The 24,732-nt window shown below is 32.4% G+C and overlaps 2 protein-coding genes and 2 long non-coding RNA genes across 4 annotated transcripts in view; 2 read left to right on the top strand and 2 right to left on the bottom strand.

The window, feature by feature from the left end:
- The window catches only part of LOC142225801 (myotrophin), a gene marked incomplete at its 5' end in the record, with an annotated part of 114,001 nt that extends 106,389 nt beyond the window's left edge, over positions 1-7,612 (top strand). Inside the window, 1 exon segment of the mRNA XM_075295620.1 lies at positions 7,438-7,612. Within this exon segment, the coding sequence (XP_075151735.1) occupies positions 7,438-7,524 (87 nt within the window).
- Positions 1-16,182, top strand: part of LOC142225804 (uncharacterized) — a 347,314-nt gene extending 331,132 nt beyond the window's left edge. Inside the window, exon 2 of the long non-coding RNA XR_012719431.1 lies at positions 13,510-16,182. This is a non-coding gene — a long non-coding RNA (uncharacterized LOC142225804). The remainder of the gene's footprint in view (positions 1-13,509) is intronic.
- Positions 3,039-4,831, bottom strand: LOC142223337 (uncharacterized). The gene is made up of 2 exons (XM_075293209.1): positions 3,273-4,831; positions 3,039-3,217 (listed from the first exon to the last, which is right to left on the bottom strand). The coding sequence occupies exon 1, from the start codon at positions 4,556-4,558 to the stop codon at positions 3,761-3,763; it is 798 nt and encodes a 265-aa protein (XP_075149324.1). The 5' UTR covers positions 4,559-4,831; the 3' UTR covers positions 3,039-3,217; positions 3,273-3,760.
- LOC142225803 (uncharacterized) lies at positions 12,249-13,345 on the bottom strand. The gene is made up of 2 exons (XR_012719430.1): positions 13,076-13,345; positions 12,249-13,006 (listed from the first exon to the last, which is right to left on the bottom strand). It is a non-coding gene; the product is annotated as an uncharacterized LOC142225803 (long non-coding RNA).
- Positions 16,183-24,732: the final 8,550 nt, after the last annotated feature.

The raw sequence follows: 24,732 nt of genomic DNA on the forward strand, positions 1-24,732 counted from the left end.
TTCCAATAAAGCCTCACAAGGGAAATGTCATTCCTTATACTACGATATGTTCTTGGAAAATTAAACTCAAGGCAAAGAGGCATATGGTCCGAAAAGGGTTCTGATGGAATAGTAAGTTCTCTGACGTAAGGTAATAGATCGAATGAACAAAAGGAGTAGTCGATAACAGAGCTTCCCATTGCGCCACAGAAACTAAATTCCCCAGTAGTATCACCTGTCGTTCGACCATTCAGAACAATACCCCCAAATTTCTCCATCAAGTTTAGTAGCTCTCTCCCTTGTGAATTGAAATGTTTGTCCTTAGACTGCCTTACATCATTGATATGTATAAAATCACGGACATTATATTCTTCCAAATTATGTTCAAGACCTATACGCGCATTGAAATCTCCAATAATGCAAAAACTAGTTGGGTTAACAACATCCAAAAAGGTTTGGAAATTATCGATATCGTTTTTCCAGTTTGTGCAGTTTAAATATATTGGAATGAATTCAAAATAGTTATTATTAATTTTGTCATTTAATATGGTGTAGGTATTATGAGTTACAAATTTAAGGTGATATTTTGTTTCAATTTCCTTTTTGAAACCATATAAACATCCTCCACTTGCACGGTCTGATCTATGTCTCTTTTCAGCTGAAACCCAATGTATAAAATAATTTTGGAAATACGATTCAAAGGTTAATTGTTTATTAGTGACAACATGGGTTTCGAACAAGAAAAAAATATCAAAATTGTTTAGGAATTTTACAAAATTTCCGATTTTTAACGCACTTTCTAGGTTTGCAATATTATACGATATTAAATGGCACGAATCAAATTGTGAACGTGAAAAAATTATATATGTATGTCTACTATAGTATCTAAAGTACTCCTGTAGGGCACTAATCACCTCAGACGTGGCAGTAGTTTTTGTGGGATATAGTTTCACAAACTTGGAACATGCATCTATAACTAAAAACAAGTGTTTCTTCGAGCTACTTCCATGAATTGGGCCATAATGGTCTACATGCAACATTTCAAACGGCTTATTAGGTTTCGGTATATTATGCTAGTACCCTTCGAACTTCCCAGTTTTATGTGCAAACGCTAAGCATCTCAAACAGTTCTTAATATGTTCTATTATCTTCTTTCTAAGTTGCGGAAACCAGTAAGTGCGCTCAATTAATTCGATAACCTTGCCGACACCCACATGACCCATTTCGTCATGATAATGATAAATAACGTGAGACTCCATAGCCTCAGGAACGTAAAATCGCAATGTTTTCTTATTCACCTTTTTATATAGCACACCATTTCTCATCTCATAATTCTTATCCTCTGTAAGTTGTAATTGACTCTTTAATTTCAAAATTCTTGGGTCTCTATTTTGACATATAATTAAATTTTCTTCTAAAGTATTAGTTTCTATAACCATGATCTCATGGCACCTGCTTAAAGCATCTACATGTTGCATGCGCTTTCCCGTACGGTGTTCTACGACATAATCGAAATTTTGCATCTCCAGTGCCCATCTGGCAATTCGAGGATTTAACTCCTTTTTATTTAATGTCATCGTAAGCGAATTACAGTCTGTTATTATTTTAAAAGGTCTACCATGTAAATAGACGCGAAACCTCCTCAACGCGTAGATAATGGCTAAAGTTTCCAACTCATAACTGTGAAATTTCGATTCAGCCTCTGTAGCCCTTTTCGAGAAATAAAAAACTGGATGCCATTTCCCATCTTTATCCTTTTGAATCAATATGGCTCCGAAGCCTATAGCGCTTGCATCACAGTGAAGCTCCGTATCCAAAGACGGATCAAACAATGATAACACTGGCGTCTCAACAAGTTTCTTCTTTAAAGTGTCGAAGGCCATAACTTCTTCGGGTCCTAACATAAATTTTTTATCCTTTTTCGTTAAATCGTGCAAAGGTTTGGCTATTATCGAAAAATCCTTAATGAAACGCCTAAAATAAGAACACAATCCCAAAAAGCTGCGAACCGAATGAACCTTATTCGGTAAAGGAAAATTTTTAATTGCTTCAACACCTTTTTCATCTGCCGTTATTCCAGACGACTCTATTTTGTAACCCAAATATTTTACGCTAGTTTGCAAAAACTCGCACTTATCTAACCGTAACTCTAATTTGTTTCTAACGATCCTTTTCATAACTTCCTCAACAATCGTAAAGTGTTCCTCCATGTTTCTCGATGCTATTAAGATATCATCTAGATATATTATAACGCTGCCTTGTCTAATTAAATCTGAAAATATTTTGTTAACAAACATTTGAAATACTGATGGGGCATTCTTCAAGCCAAATGGCATCCTCAAAAATTCGTATTGCCCAAGAGGTGTAATAAAAGACGTATATTTTATGGAATCTTCATGCATGTGAACGTGAAAAAAACCATTCCTCAAATCCAGTTTAGTAAATATTGTCTTACCGACTAAAGTCTCTAATAAGTCATCTATTAGTGGTATGGGGTAATTGTGTTTTGCTGTATTCTTGTTCAAATTTCTGAAATCGACACACATTCTTAGATCACCTGTTTTTTTACGCACTAACACTATAGGTGAAGCAAATTCTGATTCACTAACTCTAATGATTCCTCTCTCTAAATAATCATCGAGAACCTTTTGTAGTTCATTTCTCTCAGTGTATGAAAGCCTACGCGGAGGACAATGGAAAGGTTTTATATTCTCAAGTATTATTTTCATTTCACATCTCACATCTGGTTCCAAAGGTCGCTCCATATTTATATAGGTTTTACGAAAAATATTTTCTAATTTGTCTTTAAATTTATATTCAACAGCATTATCGACCATAAGATTTAAATCACTTAAAATTGAACTTACATCAATTGACATAATCATTTTGTTAAAATTCTGTTCGTCTTCATAATGATTTACATTATTATTCTCTATACCATCTTTAATAGCCTCTTCTATAATCGGTTCCCCTAAAATTAATTTACTATTTGTCTGTGTCAGAAAATCTCTTCCTAACAACGCAGAATATTTCATAGAATCTTTGTCAACCACGATCAGTTCAAATTTCATAAATTTATTCAATATTTCAATGTAACAGAACATTTTTCCACTAATTTTTAATTTAGAGTGATTTAATCCGTAAAATGAAAAGTTATTAAATTCAAAAATATCCACATTATCCGGCACAAAGTCTTCTCTTATAAGGCTGATCGGGCTACCAGAGTCTATTAAACATTCTAAAGTAAAATTAAAATTAATATTAGGCAATAATCTAAAATTAAATAATCTTACATATGGATTGGTATTGTCGCCCGACGTCTTCTTTTTATCCTGCTCACAATTATTTACCATGTGTTGGTCACTACCGCACGCATAACAAGTTCCTGGCTGTCGACGAGGTTTACCGCAGTCGGCAGCATAATGGCCTATGCTGTTGCAGTTATAGCATCGTATGCCCACTTTAATTGGTGTTTGTTTACCTTCTCCGTTGTCTCTATTTTTCGCGGCAGTTTGTTGTGAAGGTTTGCTTAATCGAACATTCGCAAGCGTTTTTAGCAAGTCGTCAGCGGACGTATATTGTTGCATTGCCATTTGTGTACGTATGTGCATACTCGGTATTCCATCTACAATATACTCCACTAATTCGTCCTCATCTAACGAGAGTGTGGACGACAACATAATTTTGTCATTGAAATAGTCTGCAAAATTTTCGCCGTAATTCCATTTACGCCGCTCAAAATTTCGCTGAATCTCTAATTTTGTTTTCTTAGTTCCGAACGTCATACAAAATTGTTGGAGAAGTTCATCAACATTTTCGTTCGAGGTGTTGCGTCGTGCATGTATAGCCATGCTTGAGCTCTGCCGGTCAGCTTTGTTGCAAATAAAACCCTCAACATGTTGTCAGACAGACTGTATGTTTGTTGTATGTCACGTAGCTGCATAACCCAAAATGTACCATCTGCTTTTCCATCATAGTCTGCAACTAAATTGCTAATCATCTGTAACGACAAGGCATTTGTTGACGGTTCGATCGAAGAGTCAATTGATTTCATTTGGTTCTCTTTGCGTAAAATTTCTCGCTCACGTCTTAACATCTCATTTTCTCTCTTTAGAAGTTCTAATTCTTTTTCTTTGAGTGAAGCAGCCAAAACAGTGACGTCATTTTGATTTTTATCCCGTTGACTGTTATCGCTAATCATCTCTTTATCATTGTGCTGTACTTTTTGCGAAATTTGTGTCTCTTCATTTTCTTTAAATTTTGCCATAACGTTTTGATTGTTTCTCACTGCACTTTGTATGTCCATAGCACTGTTTACCTCTTCATTGTCACCAACGGCCACTGCATTTTTGTTCTGTAATTCGTTGTCATCTACATTTTGTTCTTTCTGCTGTTCATTTTCTGAGGTAACGGCATTTTGATTGCTTCCATCCATTACATGTACGACTGGAATTAGCTCCCCTTTAGGTAAATCTTTTAAGCGGAGTATTAATTGCCGCTTCGTGCCATCCAAAGAGATTTTAAATTCTTTACAAATGTTTTGTAAAGTGTTCAACGAGAACTCCTCTAGAAACTCCATCTGGATAGCTTTTATGTTTTCGTTTTTTTGGGACCACTTCTGAATTGTAGTGAGTAAAACACTTTGTAGGCGATTTGATTTGTTTGTTTTATTTGTCACAAAGTAGCAGTGTGTGCTTTGTGACTTTGTTTTTCAACCTCTTGATTATGACTGACCGATCTGGTCGATAACAACTAAAAGCATACACTGCAGTCATTACATATAATACTTATCGATAACACTTTAATATGTTTACTACAATAAGGTACGGCTTAGGGATTAGCAAAAACTTAGATACTAATAATATACTACATTTCCAAGAAAAATAGTTTAGCACTCCTTCAATTTTACCTTAAATGGACCGGGGAGCAGTGGAAATGTGTTATATTTTCCAAAAAAGGAAAGTGTAATTGAAAAAAAATTTACCGGTTTTTTATTCTGTATTTTGATATATGGTATAATTTATTTGTATTTGCAGTTACATGATGTCTGCGTTGGTACATTTGATGGGCACGAAGTAAACATGGAATGATTACTTATTGTTGAAATTGAACCAAAATAGAGTGTGTAAAATATGTGATGTTTGTTTTCACCATTATAAATACAAATAAGCAATGAATTAGTTTATAAACAAATAAATAAAGTTAATTTTGTGCTTTCTTTTCTCAAGTGGCGTCCTTTTTTCGACGACGAAAAAGGTTTTTTCATAAAGATCAAAACATTTTAGGTTGTGACCATGTTCTTTTAACTGGAAGAAAAACATTTTTGACGTATACCATAACATTTTAGACAATGGTCACGGTCTTTTAATGGAAACAAATTTCTTTTTATCAATATAATAACATTTTAGATGAGGACAATTTTATTTTTCTTAGAACAATCTTCACTGAGCCAACATGGTTGCAGGTAAAAATGTTACATGGTCGCCGCAAAAATAGCTCCTATCATATTATTTTGCTCTTCCAATATGATTGTGACAATCATGTTTCTACTCTGCGTGCAAAACTATGGCTTATGATATAAAATAAAGGAAATATTTTTATTTATACGCTGGATGCTGTTACTTGTCGGTAGTTAGTAATTGCTTCTTCAAAAGAGTAATATTCTTTGTTAGTAGGACTAAACTAATTAATTTCAATTTCCATGTTTTCTATCCATATGAAAGATATATGTGGCATAAGTTGCTATATTCATTGAATTGTTATTCAATCTCATCGATTTGGCAAATTTTTGTTGTGCAGATTTGCCTTATAAGCATCTGAAATTGCAAAGTTATACAAAATATAAGAAATATATTATCAAATTCTATCGTACATATTGATTTTTAACTTACGGTTTTCAAGAGTATTTCTTAGAGCCAATAAGGATATCAGCTTAGTTAGAATTAAACAGTAAGAATATTCCACAAAATTACCATTAGTACTGTATCCAGTAGGTACATTATTGAAATCATATCCATGGACTAATGGAACATTTTTGAAATTATTCTCAGAATATATTTGAAATAGAAACTATTACAAAATTAGACATAATTTACACTTGCCAGTATACCATTTTGTATGTAAGGTGGGTATTAAGTTCGATTTTAGCCGCTAAAATCGAACTTAATACCCATTCACGATTACTTCTCTTTAATAATCAATTTTAAAGAATATAAACTCTATAAAAATAACTTGCTTTGGGCAATTCTCCGTCAAGTTATATTAAAATTTGCATCGAAGACGTATAATTGTATATTTTTCGAATTGTTTTTTTTTTTTTACTTTACCGGCTAAGCTCGAACTTAGTACTCACCTTTAGGAATTGCTGTACCATAAAGAAATATAGATTAAAAACTGGCTTCATCTCCAACCTGTTATCTAGATGTAGTGTAAATCATCCTATTACTACTCATGTTGTCGAATATGTTTCATGTAAATGAGTTTAAAATCAACAATAATTTTAAACGATTAACAAATATATACTTTTTTTAGTTCAATATTTTTTTTTTATCAACATAAAGTGATTTTTCTCTACATAACAACATTCACTGATCAGTTTCTAAAATTTTTCGAAATAAATGTATTTCATTAAAGAACACCAATACAATTTTTTGTTTTCAATAAAAACCACGTGTGCGCTCCATAAATGCATCAACAGAACTGAATGCAGCAATAAAACTCGAAGACACAAATAATCATAAAAGGACGTAAAGAAACACAAAAGCAGCAAGAAAAATAACAACTCCACACACACGATCCCTTTTTGATTCAATAATTTTCCAGTAGCACATTTATTGATTAGTTGGAATTCTATCTACAGTGTAAGGTAAAATATATTCGAAATTTACGAGGAATATATAAAAAATCATATACACCTGTCAAGGATTATATTACCTACTTTTTATTCTACTTTATCTAAAATTTTCGATATGAGGAAAACTACTCCAACTTATTATAAAAAGGGGAATAAGCTGTAGGAAGCCATCATACGAATCGGTAGTGTGCTTAAGTTAATTTTTACTACAAACATTTATTTTCTTACAAAAATTTTTCTTAGTAAATTGTCCACATTTCGTAGTAACATTTTTATATTGCTTATGTATTTTTATAATACAATCAACGATGCATTAACTACTGTGTTGGAAATTTAATTAAGGAAAAATCCTTCCCATTTCGTAGTTAGTGAACTAAAAAACATTTACTGAAATTTTATAAGTTTTCCTTTAGCTAAGTTAATTTTCGTTGTGGTTACGAAAAATGAACTATATTTTTTGAACTATGTGGAAACTAAAATTGTCCTTAAATTTACAAGACACTTTTTTCTTTGGGGGGAATCAATGATAGCATGACGAATGAAAATGATTTTTCTAGTGAATCCGAAAAATAGTAATATTGTAATTATATTTCTTCTACTTTCAGGGTGCAAACAAACATGGAAAAACTCCAAATGGCGTCAGTTACTTGGAAGTCGCTGAAAAGGACGAAATTAAACAGTTGCTGTCATAACCTTGTATTTGCGATAGATGCGTTTGATTTAACTATCTTTTAAGACGACTAAATTTGCGTAATAATAAAGCTTAATCTTCGAATAGTCTGTCGTCCTGGTAGCAATTTTTAATATTTTTAATATTCTTGAATTCTTGAATTAATATTAACCTAAATGTGCAATAAAACTCTTGAGTCACTCGATCTTGGTACGAAATTAGCATCATAGAACGTTCAACCGTCGAAAAGAACGGACGGGTTTTTTTAATATCGGAGTAATTGAATTTTCTCGTAATAAGCTCTTAATACGAATTTCAAGTGTGGTGGTACATTAACCCTCTAATGCCCCAATTTTTTTGCCAGCTGATTAAATTTTCAATGTTAACGACAGAAAAGCAGGAGAACTAAGCAAGAAAAATTTATACGATAAAATTCAGCATATGCTGCAAAGCCTCTTGAATAGTTTCAAATAAGTTTTCTTTTTATTTTGCCCATTTTTGTTGACTTAAGGTGTGTTTTACTAAAAGCCTCCTTATTAAATGATGCCCGCCTAAAGGTGGGCTTGGGCATTAGAGGGTTAAGCCATCATGCAGCGAAATAAGCCTCGGGGAATACACTGCTGGACAAGTGGGTTTCGGAACTTCGAATAGCGAAAAGATTACTTAACCACTGTAGTGTTTTTCAGGCTGAAATATTAGCAATAAAATATCAACGGCCATCGACTGCCGTAAATCTCTCAACGAGATGGCTGAGCAGCACAATATTCACCTAATATGAGTGCGTGGCCATAGGAACATACCGGGGAGATGCGAAGCGGATGAGTTAGCAAGGCTAGGAACTACATTACAAATTTCACGGGAACTAGAATCTATTGGTATGCTTCTGGCTACCTGCAAGATCTTACTGCGTGTGAAGGCTGTTATGATGGCAAATTTTCGATGGGAGAATTGCAAGGGTTGTAACGACACCAAGCAAATATAGCCCCATTTAAACTTAAGCCTTCATTGCATGATTTAATTTGAGCAACGATAAAATTTTTTTTGTAGAATTGTTGTATAGGGTGTTATGATATCGTAAACTAATTTTCGTTCGATTCTGATCACTGGAGGAAAAGTTACGTAACACTGCATATATGCAATTTCATGCAGATCATGTTGTTATCTTCATGTATCACAGACAGAGGAGGAATGTAATCAGATCAAACATGTTTTAAGTGAAACATTTTATTGCTGGATGGGGAAAATGGAACATTTTTACTAAAAAAATTTGTTTTCTCGCCAAACGTAAAATGTTTGCCAAAATCAGATACATAATTTCTGAGAAAATAGCATGGTTGTGTCAACCATGTTACATGTTCCCCATCGAAAACTAACATTTTTATTCTGAAACATATATTCATATTCCGTCTCGGGGTGCAATGCTAAAAGTCAAACTTTTGGGATTCTAAGTAATTTCTGTCTTTTTTGATGCAGAGCTAGTTCCGCATTTTTGCATTTGACACAAAGGGAAGTGAACTTGGAGAACGCAATCCCATAGAGGCGGGACCCTTTGGCGGGTTTCGCAAAACTTCCACGTGGAACAGTGCAACGGTCGGAAGGGCGACGAAACTTCTAGGGGGTGACCCAAACAAGAAAAAGAGTGGAGACCTACCATACTTAAAGAAAAGAGGATGACGAACAGAAACGTCATAGGAATCATTACCGGACACCTAGAGTTGGGGGCACATCTGTGTTGAGTAAGAGCAGCGTATTATTGTGTATGCAACCGTATTTTGACGAAAAAGAGACTTTGGAACTCTGTATATGTCAAATGCTACGCTTTTACAAGATATAGAAACCGCCATATCTTATATGATTCGATTTGATGGAACAAAGAAGTTGGAGCGTACCACAAGCTTAAAATTGGTTTTGGTATATGTCAGCTTATATGATACACGGAAACCTGGACCATCTTTTTTACTTAGGTTAGGTATAATGGCGACCCAAAACTTCATTTTCACTTAAACTTTTCAGTTAAATATGATACCACAATATTGATCTTCTGTTTATCACTGAGTGCAGTTCGATTCCATATTAAGCTCTATAACCGAGTTCGAATGGTCTTTCACCATAATATGAACCACTTTGAGGAGCTTTGAAACATCTAAAATTGACACCAACATTATTGACAGCGGGTAGACCACCGCAGAAAAATGTTGAACCTATCTATCACGATGAATATACGTGTACAACCCAGCAGCTTGTATGTTATACGATTCTCTAATGATGTAGGCCAAGGGTCAACTCGAATCTTACATCTTGTGCTCCTTCTACGACCTCTATTTATATCAAACTCCGTGTTTAAATATACACCATCATTAAAATATTCGTTTTTATATTCACATTCGTCGCTAAGTGTCCTAGTAGTAACGAAAACGGATTAAATGCATGATATTGCACATATGCAATTATATGGCATATATGCAATGACAGGTCATATCGGCTAAAACGCATGAAATTGCAGATATGATGTCATTCATCGTAGAACACTTGTAAATATAATTTGTATTATAAAAATATATACGTAGCGTTTAGAATAGAGTAAACTTTTTATTTTATATATACATTTAAAAATTTTTAAGAAAATTTCATAATATTAAAACAAATAAGAGGCCTTTTACACGATGCAATTTCTTCGTGCAATAATTAGATGCAACTCTTGTTTGTATTCTGCTTTCAACGTGTTGAGGTGTTTTAAAAATATGAAAACATACGTGTTGTGGTGATTCAATGATTTTTTCGTTATTATCTTTCATTTTTATTTTTGCAATTGCTTAAACAATTTTGTTCACTATGTATTTTATTGTTACGAATTACCAATTAAAGAAGATTGAGCGAATAAACGTCAACAAATTTCAAGCGTATTGCATGCAAAATTGCACCGTACAAATGCTTATGTTTTTAAGAAGCATCTGTAAAAGAGAATACAAAAAATTGCACGCAACCAATTGCATCGTCTAAAACCCCTCTAAGTTAAATTTGTCGAGGTACTCAAAATACTTATTTTAATTTCGCTTTATTTAAATGAAATTGTTACGATACTGCATAAAATTTTTATCAAATATAATCCACGGCTTCCAAAATGTGAATAACAAAAAAATATGGTAAAATATGTTAAAGAATAGGAGCTAGACAGGCAAGAAACTAACATTGCATATATGCAATGTCATCACGAAAGGTTAAATCGCAAACAAGATATGCTAGTGTTCTTAAGATGTCAGATATCACTCCTGATGTCTGCTACAACGGATCGCTGCCTGATAGGCGACTTTGCAAAAACTATTGCCCCGATGTATAACGACTACTGTATGAGCTGTCATGATGCGGCGGAAAATGAATCAATTAAACACCTCTTGTGTGAGTGTCCTGCACGTTGTGTAAGGCGTAAGCGAATTTTAGCCTCGATCCCGAGATTGGGTTTTGGAGCCTCATGGAGGACAAATTGCATCCGAGTCAGATGAAATTTGGTACATTGTGCTAGTATATGGCCGTTAACAACCATGCCTAGGTTAGGTTAGGTTATGTGGCAGCCCGATGTATCAGGCTCACTTAGACTACTCAGTCCATTGTGATACCACAGTGGTGAACTTCTCTCTTATCACTGAGTGCTGCCCGATTCCATGTTAAGCTCAATGACAAGGGACCTCCTTTTTATAGCCGAGTCCGAACGGCGTTCCACATTCCAGTGAAACCACTTAGAGAAGCTTTCAAAACCTCAGAAATGTCACCATCATTACTGAGGTGGGATAATCCACCGCTGAAAAACTTTTTGGTGTTCGGTCGTAGCAGGAATCGAACCCACGACCTTGTGTATGCAAGGCGGGCATGCTAACCATTGCACCACGGTGGCTCCCATGCCTAACTAGGTCCATATCGGTCTATAGTTATATATAGCCCTCAGATAAATCGATCCCCAATCACAAAAAATTGGTCCATATCAAGTTCATAATTGTATATAGCCCCCATATAAGCGACCCCCATATTTCAATTCTGGCTCTCTACCACGTATGGACTAATTCACAATTTAGAAAACGATGTTAAGAAGTTTTACGATACCACAACCAAGTAATTCGATTGTGGATGACAGTCTTTCGTAGAAGTTTCTACGCAATCCATCGTGGAGGGTACATAAGATTCAGTTGGCCGAACTTACGGCCGTATATACTTGTTTATTTCTACAATATTCGTTTCTATTCAAGTAATGTTCATATTACAGCATTACTCGCCATATTTTGATTCATTGTAATCGGCTAGAGAAGTCAATATTTTCGAGATTTGGTTGCCTGAGACAATAAGTGGTTATTTTGTAAACTTTGGTATATCAACGAATAAGTGATTACATATTAGGTGATTATATGCTTTAAAAGCACTAATTATTTCATGGTCAAAGGTATGCCTGGGAAGAAGTACTTTCCTCCTAGGACATGCGTATGTAAATGTAATCCGTTGCGATGACAATTAATAAGTGGTTGTTAATTTTTAAACAGGCTTACATACAAGATTACCGGGTAATGAGAGTTTTTGCTGGGCATTATTTCGCACATAGAAAACGGTGTTTATTTTGGTAGCAGGGAGCGCTATTTGACTGGGAGCGATATTGGATTTAGTTATTACACCCAAACACACACACATACTCCTATTTGAAAAATGAAGAAGAATGTGCATTTATTTATTTTAGAAAATAATTTTGTGATTCACTATATCAAACCGAGATTTTATTTATATTTATTCAAGGCATATTTTATTTCATATACATAATTCACATTCAAATATACATATGTATGTGTCTGTGTATGTGGTTGCTGCTTGCTATAACAAAATTAACATTTTATTTTTCCTTGGGCTACTTTTGATCCTTTGTATATTTCCGTAAATCGTAAACGAGGATTTTGGCCGAAATCCTCCTAGACCTCAGTAGATTTGCAATAGGCAAATATCGGCTGGCTCGTAGAGGATTTCAACAAAATCTCTTTCAAAATCCTCTATACTGCCTTGTACAACTGTGGTTTTGAAAATGCTCTTTTTGCAACCCTGCTCCAATTTTCCTTGTAGATGAATGCGCGTGTGCACATACGGGTTTGTGTTGATATATTTACAAACAGCTGTTAAATCTTCAAATCTACGAAATCTCGTTATTTTGCCAGTCCGAACACTTGAGATTTGTAAAGAGATTTTGGTTCTAAATAGCGAGATTTTGTGTCTAGTGCGAACGTAGTATTAAATTCGTGAATGTTTAGCTCAATAACATGGGACCTCTTTCTTATAATCGAGTCCGAACGGCATATCACGTTGCGTTGAGAAAACTTAGAGAATCTTTGAAGCAATAAGAAATGTCAACACCATCACTGTGATGAGATATTCCACCGCCGAGATAATTTTTGGTCGGAACTGGGATTGAACGCATGACCTTTTGAATGCAAGGCGGGCATGGTAACCAGTACCACCGTGGTTTCCTTTTTCCTAATCTAGAAAGTATTAAAACAATATATATATGAAAAGGACTATGAAGGAAATGACAAATACAATCTACTTACCTACATAATCTCCGCAATAAAAGAAACTACAATTTACCAAATTAAAACAATAATATTGTATTCCTTAATTTTCTCGCTATTCTTCTGTTAAATTCGTTTAGAAGTGATGCTCCTGACGGCGTTTACATTTGACATAATGACATTGGGGTTTTTGTTGAAACTGATAGGCAGTTCACACTAAGGTCCGAATTGGTTTGTCGAATATAATGGAAACATGAAGGACTTTTATAATGTATAGAACCCATTTATTAGAACACATTATAAGTAGAAAAAATAAACTTTTGTTATTTGAAATTTAACAAGTACAATTTATGCCACTAATAAAAGTAAAACGCATTAAATTTACATTTTTTAGTGTTTATTTATTTGCAAAATATACATTTGAAAAAAGAAAAACTTAAGTAAACAAAAGTTAACAATATTTGGTGAAATAGCTATATACAGCGTCCCGTGCAAGGGCACTCTAGTATAATAATTATGATATAATTAGTTTGTTTTTTTAAGATTACCATTTTTAAATTATTTTAGGAAATAATAATATATAAATTTGTAATGAAAAATATATACATATGAAAGATATATGTGGCATAAGTTGCTATATTCATTGAACTGTTATTCATTTCATCGATTTGGCTAATTTTTGTTGTGCGGATAAGCATCTGAAATTGCAAAGTTAAGGCCGGTACTCTGTTCGGTTTTCGCGTTGAAACTCCATACAAAATTAAAAAATGCGAAAAACTAGCGTATTTTTTCCATTTGTGGTACTTTGTTTTTTTCGAGTTGAAAAACTGACGTTTATAGCATGGCGCCATTTGCAATGTGAATTAGGAAATAATTTATTTATTAAAACTATTTGGGTTTATAACACAAACACGGATTATATTTTTGTTCCGAAACTATACAAAGGATCAAAGGAGTAGCAGATCAATTGCCCAAGGAAAATAAAATGTTAATTTTGTAATAGCAAGCAGCAACCACCAACTTAATCTAATATCGCTCCCTGTAAAATAGCGCTCCAAGTTACCTAAATAAACACCGCTTTCTATGTGCGAAATAATGGTTTCTATAAAAATTTTTCGCAAGAATGAAAATAGTACCGGCCTTTATACAAAATATAAGAAAAATATTATCAAATTCTATCGTACATATTGGTTTTTAACTTACGGTTTTCAAGAGTATTTCCTAGAGCCAATAAGGATATCAGCTTAGTTAGCATTAAACAGTAAGAATATTACAAAAAATTACCGCTAGAAGGCCTGTCTACCTGCAAGTGAAAATAATTATTTTTAATAAATTGACATTTTGGTTTTATTAAAAGCGGACACCGTTTATGGAAAAACTTACCACATTGAAAAATCCATCCAGTAGGTATATTATTGGAATCATATCCATGGACTAATGGGACATTTTTGAAATTATTCTCAGAATATATTTGAAATAAAAAATATTATAAAATTAGACATAATTTACACTACCATTTTGTATGTAAGATGGGTATTGAGTTCGCTAAAATCTCCATTTTTCACGATTACTTCTCTTTAATAATCCCTTTTAAAATATATAAACTCTATAAAAACATTTTGCTTTAGGCAATTCTCCATCAAGTTATATTAAAATTTCGTCCTGTTTTTTTTTATTTTACCGGCTAAGGTCGAACTTAGTACTCACGTTTAGGAATTGCTGTAACATAAAAAATATAGATTAAAAAATGGCTTAATCTCCATCCTGTTATCTAGATGTAGTGTAAATCATTCTATTACCACTCATGTTGTCGCATATGTTTCATGTAAATGAGTTTAAAATCAACAAAAATTTTAAACGAATATACTGTTCCTTAATCGGTGATTTGTTTTTTAGTTCCATATTTTTTTTTATCAACATAAAGTGTTTTTTTCTTTACATAAAAACATTCACTGATTAGTTTCTAAAACTTTTCAAAATAAATGTATTTCATTAACGAACACCAATACAACTTTTTGTTTTCAATAAAAATCACGTGTATACTCCATAAATGCATCAACAGAACTGAATGCAGCAATAAAACTCGAAGACACAAATAGTCATATAAGGACGTAACGAAAAACAAAAGCAGCAAGAAAAATAACAACTCCACATACACGATCCCTTTTTGATCTCGTTATTACAGCAAAACAACTATCACCACAAAAGTTACCAACAACACAAGAAACATTCCAGAAATTCATAAACACTGTCTCTAGAATCAAAACAACCAACAACAGTATAAAACACGCAATTACAAACACAAACAATCATATGAGATATACACAAAATGTCTCTACACACCCCCTCATATGATTCAATAATTTTCCAGTAGCACATTTATTGATTAGTTGGAATTCTATCTACAGTGTAAGGTAAATATATTGGAAATTTACGAGGAATATATAAAAAATCATATATACCCGTCAAGGATTATATTAACTACTTTTTATTCTACTTTATCTAAAATTTTCGATGTGAGGAAAGCTACTCCAACTTACAATAAAAAGGGGAATAAGCTGTAGGAAGCCATCATACGAATCGGTAGTGTGGTTAAGTTAATTTTTACTACAAACATTTTTTTTCATACAAAAATTTTCTTAGTAAATTGTCCACATTTCGTACACTGAAAAAACAGTGAACCCTTTTCCATTGCAAAATGAACTAAACTGTAGTAATATTGACCATGATTTAGCCCTTAAGATTTTTTCAACTTGTTTAGTTTATAATTCTCTTAAATTTTAGTTAATCCATAACATTGTATTTTAGTTCATTTTTACAACACCATAAGATTTATATACCCCTACCAAGTTAAAAAGTCAGTATTATTTTAGTTTACTTGCTTATTTTTTGGCAAACCCGATAATAAAAATTGGTTAACAGTCTCTTTAAAATGTCGACACTTAACTATTTTTAAATCAATCATTCCACAGTACAGAGAAATTAAATAATTAAAGGAACAACAAACCGTTTTACTATTATGAAAATTTCCATACATTAAAATTAAACTTTCTTTAAGCAAAAGTACTTTATTATAAAAACTTATGATGAAAGTTCTTAATACAATGTTTATGTGAATAAAAATTATGACCACGTGAAACAAGAAAGTAGTTTATTTTAACTCGCTTTTTGGACATTTTGACTTTTCCTTAGTTTTTTATTCATCGTAAGTATATTTTTCACATATCTTGCTGGAAAAAATGGAAGGAATAATGAAAATTGTTAAAAATTAACAATATAATAAAATATAATTTTTTAGCTCTTTAAATTAGCTTGTAACTTACCGTATTTGGGGGCATTTTATTAAATGGTGTAAGGAATTCAACTTTTCTAAGATAAACGTACCTCATACAGTTTGCACCTGAAACAATTAGAGAAATAATGAATAAAGTAATATATTAACTCATAAAATTGTATTGTTATCCATGTGAAGGACATAATACAATAAATATTCTTGTTAAAAGAAAGCCAAAGTTTTAGTATAAAACTTACCAATTCTCTATTAAATTGTACGCTGAGGTTAAAAAGTTATCGAAATTCATTTGGGGTTACACTGAAAAAACAGTGAACCCTTTTCTATTGCAAAATGAACTAAACTGTAGTAATATTGACCATGATTTAGCCCTTAAGATTTTTTTCAACTTGTCTAGTTTATAATTTTCTTACATTTTAGTTCATCTATAACATTGTAGTTTAGTTCATTTTTACAACACCATAAGATTTATATACCGCTACCAAGTTAGAAGGTCAGTATTTTTTGGTTTACTTGCTTATTTTGTGGGAAACCCGATAATAAAAATTGGTTAACAGTCTCTTTAAAATGTCGACACTTAACTATTTTTAAATCAATCATTCCACAGTACAGAGAAATTAAATAATTAAAGGAACAACAAACCGTTTTACTATTATGAAAATTTCCATACATTAAAATTAAACTTTCTTTAAGCAAAAGTACTTTATTATAAAAACTTATGATGAAAGTTCTTAATACAATGTTTATGTGAATAAAAATTATGACCACGTGAAACAAGAAAGTAGTTTATTTTAACTCGCTTTTTGGACATTTTGACTTTTCCTTAGTTTTTTATTCATCGTAAGTATATTTTTCACATATCTTGCTGGAAAAAATGGAAGGAATAATGAAAATTGTTAAAAATTAACAATATAATAAAATATAATTTTTTAGCTCTTTAAATTAGCTTGTAACTTACCGTATTTGGGGGCATTTTATTAAATGGTGTAAGGAATTCAACTTTTCTAAGATAAACGTACCTCATACAGTTTGCACCTGAAACAATTAGAGAAATAATGAATAAAGTAATATATTAACTCATAAAATTGTATTGTTATCCATGTGAAGGACATAATACAATAAATATTCTTGTTAAAAGAAAGCCAAAGTTTTAGTATAAAACTTACCAATTCTCTATTAAATTGTACGCTGAGGTTAAAAAGTTATCGAAATTCATTTGGGGTTACACTGAAAAAACAGTGAACCCTTTTCTATTGCAAAATGAACTAAACTGTAGTAATATTGACCATGATTTATCCCTTAAGATTTTTTTCAACTTGTCTAGTTTATAATTTTCTTACATTTTAGTTCATCTATAACATTGTAGTTTAGTTCATTTTTACAACACCATAAGATTTATATACCGCTACCAAGTTAGAAGGTCAGTATTTTTTGGTTTACTTGCTTATTTTGTGGGAAACCCGATAATAAAAATTGGTTAACAGTCTCTTTAAAATGTCGACGACTAAACTATTTTTAAATCAATCATTCCACAGTACAGAGAAATTAAATAATTAAAGGAACAACAAACCGTTTTACTATTATTAAAATTTTAATACATTAAAATTAAACTTTCTTTAAGCAAAAGTACTTTATTATAAAAACTTATGATGAAAGTTCTTAGTACATTGTTTTTTGTGAATAAAAATTATGACCACGTGGAACAGAGAGTAGTTCATTTGAATTCGCTATTTGGACATTTTGACTTATCCTTTTTGTATTCATCGTAGGTAATTTTTTCACATATCTTGCTGGAAAAAATGGAAACAATAATGAAAATTGTTAAAAATTAACATTATGTAATAAAATATAATTTTTAATTCTTCATTTTAGCTTGTCACTTACCATATTTGGGGGCATTTTATCAAATGGTGTAAGGAATTCAACTTTTCTTTGGAAAACGTATCTCATAAAATTTGTACCTGAAACAATTAGAGAAATAATGAAGTATTCTATATAAACTCATAAAACTGTGTTGTTAACGATGTGAAGGATATAATAAAATAAATATTCTAGTTGAAAGAAAGCCAAAGTTTTAATATAAAACTTACCAATTCTCTATTAAATTGTATGCTGAGGGGAAATATAAAAAGTTGTCCAAATTTATTTGGGTTACGCTAAAATTAAATATTTTTTTTACATTAAATAGTTTTTGAAAAAATCTTATAAAAAATAATAATATGCATAAAAAACCAAATATTCTTGATAACCCTAGACATTCATCATTCGTCAACATGACGACACGTAATTTCATTTTCGATTTAAAATGCATTTTAGTCTATTGGGATATGATAAATTTAAGTTATACTACTTCGACCGTTTTATGAATTTTTGTTTTATACTACTTAAAACCAAATTGAATAAGAAAATAAATTCAAGTTTGGTTGACTTTTTCGCTCACGATGAAAATTATAGCGTCTTGAAATGAGCCGTAGTCAAAATGACGAAGGATGACGTTAATGTACAAAAAATAAGGATGACTGTCCAGGGTTAAAAGAAAGTTAAAGAATCCTTACCAATTCACTATTAAATTACAGGCAAAGGAGTACTAAAAATTTGTCCAAATTTTTAAGGGGTTATTCTGAAATTAAATATTTGTTTTTACATTTAAAATATTACATTGGTTTTAAAAAAATTGATTAAAGAAATACTAAAAGAAGGTATTAAAAATCTGTAATTTTGATGATAAAAATGTAAATATTCTAGTTGAAAGAAAGCCAATTTGTAAAAGAAAACTTACCAATTCTCTATTTTTTAAATTTGTTCGAATCCATCTGGAGTTGCTCTGAAATTAAATATTGCTTTTACAACAAAGAAAAACATTAAACTGGTATCCAAAAAATTAACTAACAAATAATAATATACATAAAAAGTATTATTTTTAAAAGAAAGCCATATTAACAAAATACTTACCAATTTATGACTAAACTATACGCTGAGATATAACAAAAATTTTCCATATTCATCTGGAATTGAATATTAAGTTTTTTACATTGAATAATAAAAATTTCAATACACTTTCAATTTCAACATATTTTCCAAAATATTCTTAATAACTTTTTTCAAAACTACCCTTAAAATATTAATAACTTTCATTTAAAAGGTTTAATAAACAAACACTAATATATGTCTCAAAAATACAAAATATTCCATGCCTTTATATTTCCTTGTTGCACACTTGCTTAAAAGATGCAACAGCCCACGCCAACGCCAACTATACAACTGAAGCATGCTAAACAAAACCAAGCAAAGCCAAAACATTCCTACAACAACAAAAACACATGTGCCTTTATTGAAAACAACACCTCATCCAGCCATATAAACCATCCACGAATAACAAACACACACACACTCAAACCACTAAATGAACAAAAATAAAAACAACCCCACGCTCATGTATACACAACAAAACTCAAGTAACATCATCTTTACATTAAACATATTCCACTTTGACGAGAAAGATCTCTGTACTATGCATTAGTTCATCGCATCTGTCCACAATTTACTCTAAAAACAATAGTCTTAAATGCATATCAGTATAAGAACGATGAAACGTTTAACTTAAAATTTGCAAAAACTTCATGAAATGTTATCTACCATTTTTGACGAAAATATCTATAAATTTAATTACATGTGAACTAAAAATATTTCATTGGGTAATTTTTTACCAACAATTATTAACTATAGGAATTGTCAGTAAGAAATTGATATCCACTTTCAAGTTCATTTTTCGTAAAAAATTATTTTCTCATACAAAAAAATCTTATAGTAAATTGCACTTATTATATAGAAAATACTTTACATTTCACAAGTAGTTTTATAGCATGACAAACGAATTTTTAACTACCAGTTAAGAAATTTTTTAAGGAAATTTCCATCGTATTTTGTAGGCCATGAACTAAACGATTGCTACTTAGAATTTGTAAAATTTCCTTTCGAGTAGTTAATTTTCGTTGAAGATACGAAAAATGAACTAAAATTCTGGAAAATTCTTGTAATAAATTATTGTAAAAATCTTCTTAAATTTACGAGACGCTTTTTTTTCTGTGTACTCTGAAATTAAATATTTATTTTTTACATTAAATAAAAAAAACATTAAATTGGTTTCCAAAAGATCTAATTAAAGAAATAATATGCATAAAAAAGTAAATATTCTGGTTAAAAGAATGTTAAAGAAAGCTTACCAATTCATAAAAATGTTTCCAAATTGTTATTCTGAAATTATATATTTGTTTTTTAACATTAAAAATATTAAATTGGTTTCCAAAAATATTTGATTAAAGTAATACTAAAATAAGGTATTAAAAACCTGTAATTTTGATAATAAAAAGGTTATAAAAACGTAAATATTCTAGTGAAAAGAAAGCCAATTTTTAAAAAGAAAACTTACCACTTCTCTATTAATCTATACGCTGAGGAGAAATATAAAAATTTGCCCGAATCCATCTGGGGTTGCTCATAAATTAAATATTTTTTACAACAAAGAAAAAAATGAAACTGGTAAAAAAAATAATAATGTAAGGACGAAATCCTCTAGATCCTTATAGAGGGTTTCACCTTAAAGTGTTTTCCTTTTATTTATATTTATTTATATTTATTTAATTATGTTTTTATTTCCTAGACAGGGATAAGGCGACAAGGCTCAGTATCCGTCTTAGGAATCGCTTGCTGCAGTAGTTAGACTTCCTGAGTCTTAGCGATATTAAAATTTAATGATGCTTTTATTTTTTTCCTTTTGGAAATGAAACAAAGCGCTTTCGTTTTGTATGCGTCTTTATTCTGCTATTTCTCGATCAGAATGAATTTACATTTTGTTTACATCTTACCACTAAGCTTTTCTCCAAATTATTTATGTTATCTAGAGTATTTCAATATAGGGATCACTCAATGCTTCTTGCATAGTGATTGGTCAAATGAGTTGAGTATTTGAGAGTGATACAAAAAAATTACAATTGAGAATAAGAAAAACAGTTATAATTTGTATAAGTGATTACCACAAGCGATCTAACATTACTAATGAGAGCAAGAGTTAATGCTTTTGTTGTTGTAACTTATCACTAGCATAGCAATGACTACTTAACGCTGTTATGAGTTTTGTTTATTAACATGAGTGATTTCTGTTATTGAAATTTAGCATTAGAAATAAATTAACATAAATTGGTAGATGCAAAATGAACAAATACGAAAAAGTAATATATATAAATGAAATGATATGTATGATGTTGTATTGGCCTGTTACAACCTCCCCCTCTGTTGCATTAAACGCCTCGATGATGCAACAGGATTTTATTGGACTTTTTTGGCAAGGCGGGTGGACCTCCTCAATGTTGCTGACTGCGGCTTGCTCATTTTGCTCTGTCGATGATCATTTTGTTGGTTATCCCAATCTTTCTGTTGACAACGGTCTTGTTGCATACGATGGTCGTGTTGTTTCTGGTGCTGTTGGCTAACACGATTGTATTGTTGTTGGTGCAGCTTTTGGCTATGTTGACCATATCGTTGTTGATGTTGTTGGCTGTATTGCCCATTTCGTTGACTACGTTGGTCGTGTTGTTGACTATGTTGGCCATGTTGTTGCTGATCTCGTTGCTGTTGGTTATGCTGACCATGTTGTTGCTGATTTCGTTGTTGTTGATTTCGTTGTTGTTGGTTTTGTTGATCGTCTTGTTGCCTATGTTGACTATGTTGTTTTTGGTTGTGTTGCCCATTTTGTTGAGTACGTTGTTCGTGTTGTTGGCCATGTTGTTGTTGCTCGGGCTGTAACCATTGCTGATTATTTGTTAAATCAGAATTGCTAAATTTACTTGGTTTGGACGGACGTCCTCGTTTACGCTTTGGATATATTGGTGCAGAATCTCCACCCTCAAATGGTGTTAATGCTGACGAATGCACTGTTGCTATTGGTACCTTAGGTTCCTTGACGGCAGCAATACTGTAACAATTCGAACCTTTCTTGGCAATTATTATATAGGGACCATCTCTTCGTGGAGTAAACTTTGCGGTTATTCCATCTTTTGCCTTGCTCAAAACATGGGTTGCAGCTAAGACTTTACTTCCGATTTCAAAATTTGGCTGAATTTTCCGCTTGGGATCAATTATGTTTTTATTTTTATCTTGCATTTTAATTTGTGTTTCATTCGCAATTTCCAATGTGTCGGCTAATTTTATAAGATGAGGTGTGATTTGAGGGATGAAGTTTTCAGCTCTAACAATAGCCTTAAAATCATAATGTGCTTCTGTGGGTGTACGAAGCTCTCTACCAAATGTTAAATAAGCTGGAGTATGACCGGTACTTTCACATTTTGCAGTATTCATTGCAAATCTTATTGTTGGTAACATATTATCCCATTTTCTGTGATCAGTACCGACACAAATAGAAAGTTGAACTTTTAAGTCCCGATTTTTCCTCTCAACGGGATTTGCTTGTGGGTGGTATATAGGTGTAAATGTTTGCTGTATACCCAGACAAAAGGTTAATTTTTGCATCAATGCCGATATAAATTGAGTGCCATTGTCGGTGTGAATTCTTCGAGGAACTCCATATCTTAGGATAACTTGGTTCAAGAGTATCAAAGCGCAATTTTCTGCAGTTGCCTCTTTAAGAGCAAATAACTCTACCCATCTCGTACAAATATCCTCAACAATCAAAATCCATTGATATCCATTTAGTGTTTTTGGAAGGGGGCCAAATAAATCAACTGAAATTATTTCAAATCGTTTGTTACTACTCATTGTCTGTAATAAACCACAAGGCTTCATATTTGAAGGTTTATATCGCTTGCATTCCTCGCACGATTTGACATACTTTGCAATATCAGCCCTTATTCCAGGCCAATAAAACAACATTGTTATACGGGTTGTAGTTTTGTCTATACCATAATGTCCAGCCGTCGGGTCTTTATGGTATTTGTATAAAATTTCCTCTCGTAGGCTTTTAGGAAGAACCAGTTGCCCATTCTCAGAATCTTGGTCGGCACAATATCTGTAAAGGACACCTTCAAGCATCATGTAACCACGGCTTATATGTCTGATTACGTTTTCATCATTGTTTTCAAACGAATTTATTATACTCCTTAGCTCATCGTCTTCCAACTGTGCTTCTCGAAAGTCTTCCAAGCCTTTCCTAGGAAAGTCGATATGTATGGCGTTGCATTCACATGACTCGATGCAAATATCATTTTGACAGGGCGGCCTTGATAATGTGTCAGCAATCACATTCTGCTTTCCCGGGGTGTAATTAAATTTTAAATTGTAGCTTTGCAAAAGCAAAGACCATCTTGCTAAACGGCCTGTCGGAGATTTTAGTGCAAATAGCCACTTAAGCGGTTGGTGATCCGTCAGGATTAAAACTTCCGACCCCTCTATATAGCCACGAAATTTTTGGACAGCCCATACCACAGCTAAGGCTTCGCGTTCTGTTGTGGAATAGTTGCGTTCTGCTGGCAAAAGCAAGCGACTGGCATACTCAATTGGATGCTGTTCTTCATCCTTCTCCCCCTGAAGTAAGACAGCCCCGATCGCATATTTACTGGCGTCTGATCGAATGAAAAAAGGACTGTCTTCTTTTACTTGCTGTAAAATTGGAGGAGATGAAAGCAATTGCTTTAACCTTTCAAACGACGTTTTTTCTTCACTTTCCCACTTCCAAGCAGTGTTTTTCTTCGTCAAATTAGATAATGGTCTCGATATTTTGGCAAAATCTGGGATAAATCTCCGAAACCAGGAGCATGTTTGTAAAAAGGACATAAGTTGTTTTAGGTTTTTAGGGGCCGGTCGATTTAATATAGCCGATGACTTTTCGGGATCAATTTTTATTCCAAATTGAGTTAAGATGTGGCCTAAGTATTTGACTTCAGGTTTGCAGAAAAAACACTTTTCCTTATTTAAATGAAATCCAAATATTTTGAGTTTATTGAACACCGTTTCAAGGTCCTTAATATGTAATTGAAAATTTTGTGAACAAACAATAATGTCGTCTAAATATGCCAATATTAATACATTTGGGATACTAGAACGAAATTTATCGATTATCCTTTGGAATGTTGCTGGGGCGTTTTTGAGCCCAAATGGCATTCGCTTGAAAGCAAATATCCCAAATGGTGTCGTAAATGCCGTCTTTAACTTATCCTCTTCCGACATTTGTACCTGCCAATATCCAGACTTTAAATCCAAAGTCGACATAAAGGGAGTTGTTTTAGCTGCGTGTAGCAAATCTTCCATCCGTGGCAATGGGTATGTATCAGAAACCGTAATTGCGTTTAGCTTTCGGTAATCTACGCACACTCTGATAGAGTTATCCTTTTTGGGTACAAGGACTACAGGGAAAGCCCATGGGGATTCAACCTCCTCAATAATACCCTTTGCC

This window comes from Haematobia irritans, chromosome 2, assembly GCF_050003625.1.
Source record: "Haematobia irritans isolate KBUSLIRL chromosome 2, ASM5000362v1, whole genome shotgun sequence".
Classification (NCBI taxonomy): Eukaryota; Metazoa; Arthropoda; class Insecta; order Diptera; family Muscidae; genus Haematobia; species Haematobia irritans.

Excerpts from the sequence above, each read along its gene's own strand:
- LOC142223337 (XM_075293209.1), bottom strand. The coding sequence starts at position 4,558 with ATGGAGTTTCTAGAGGAGTTCTCGTTGAACACTTTACAAAACATTTGT.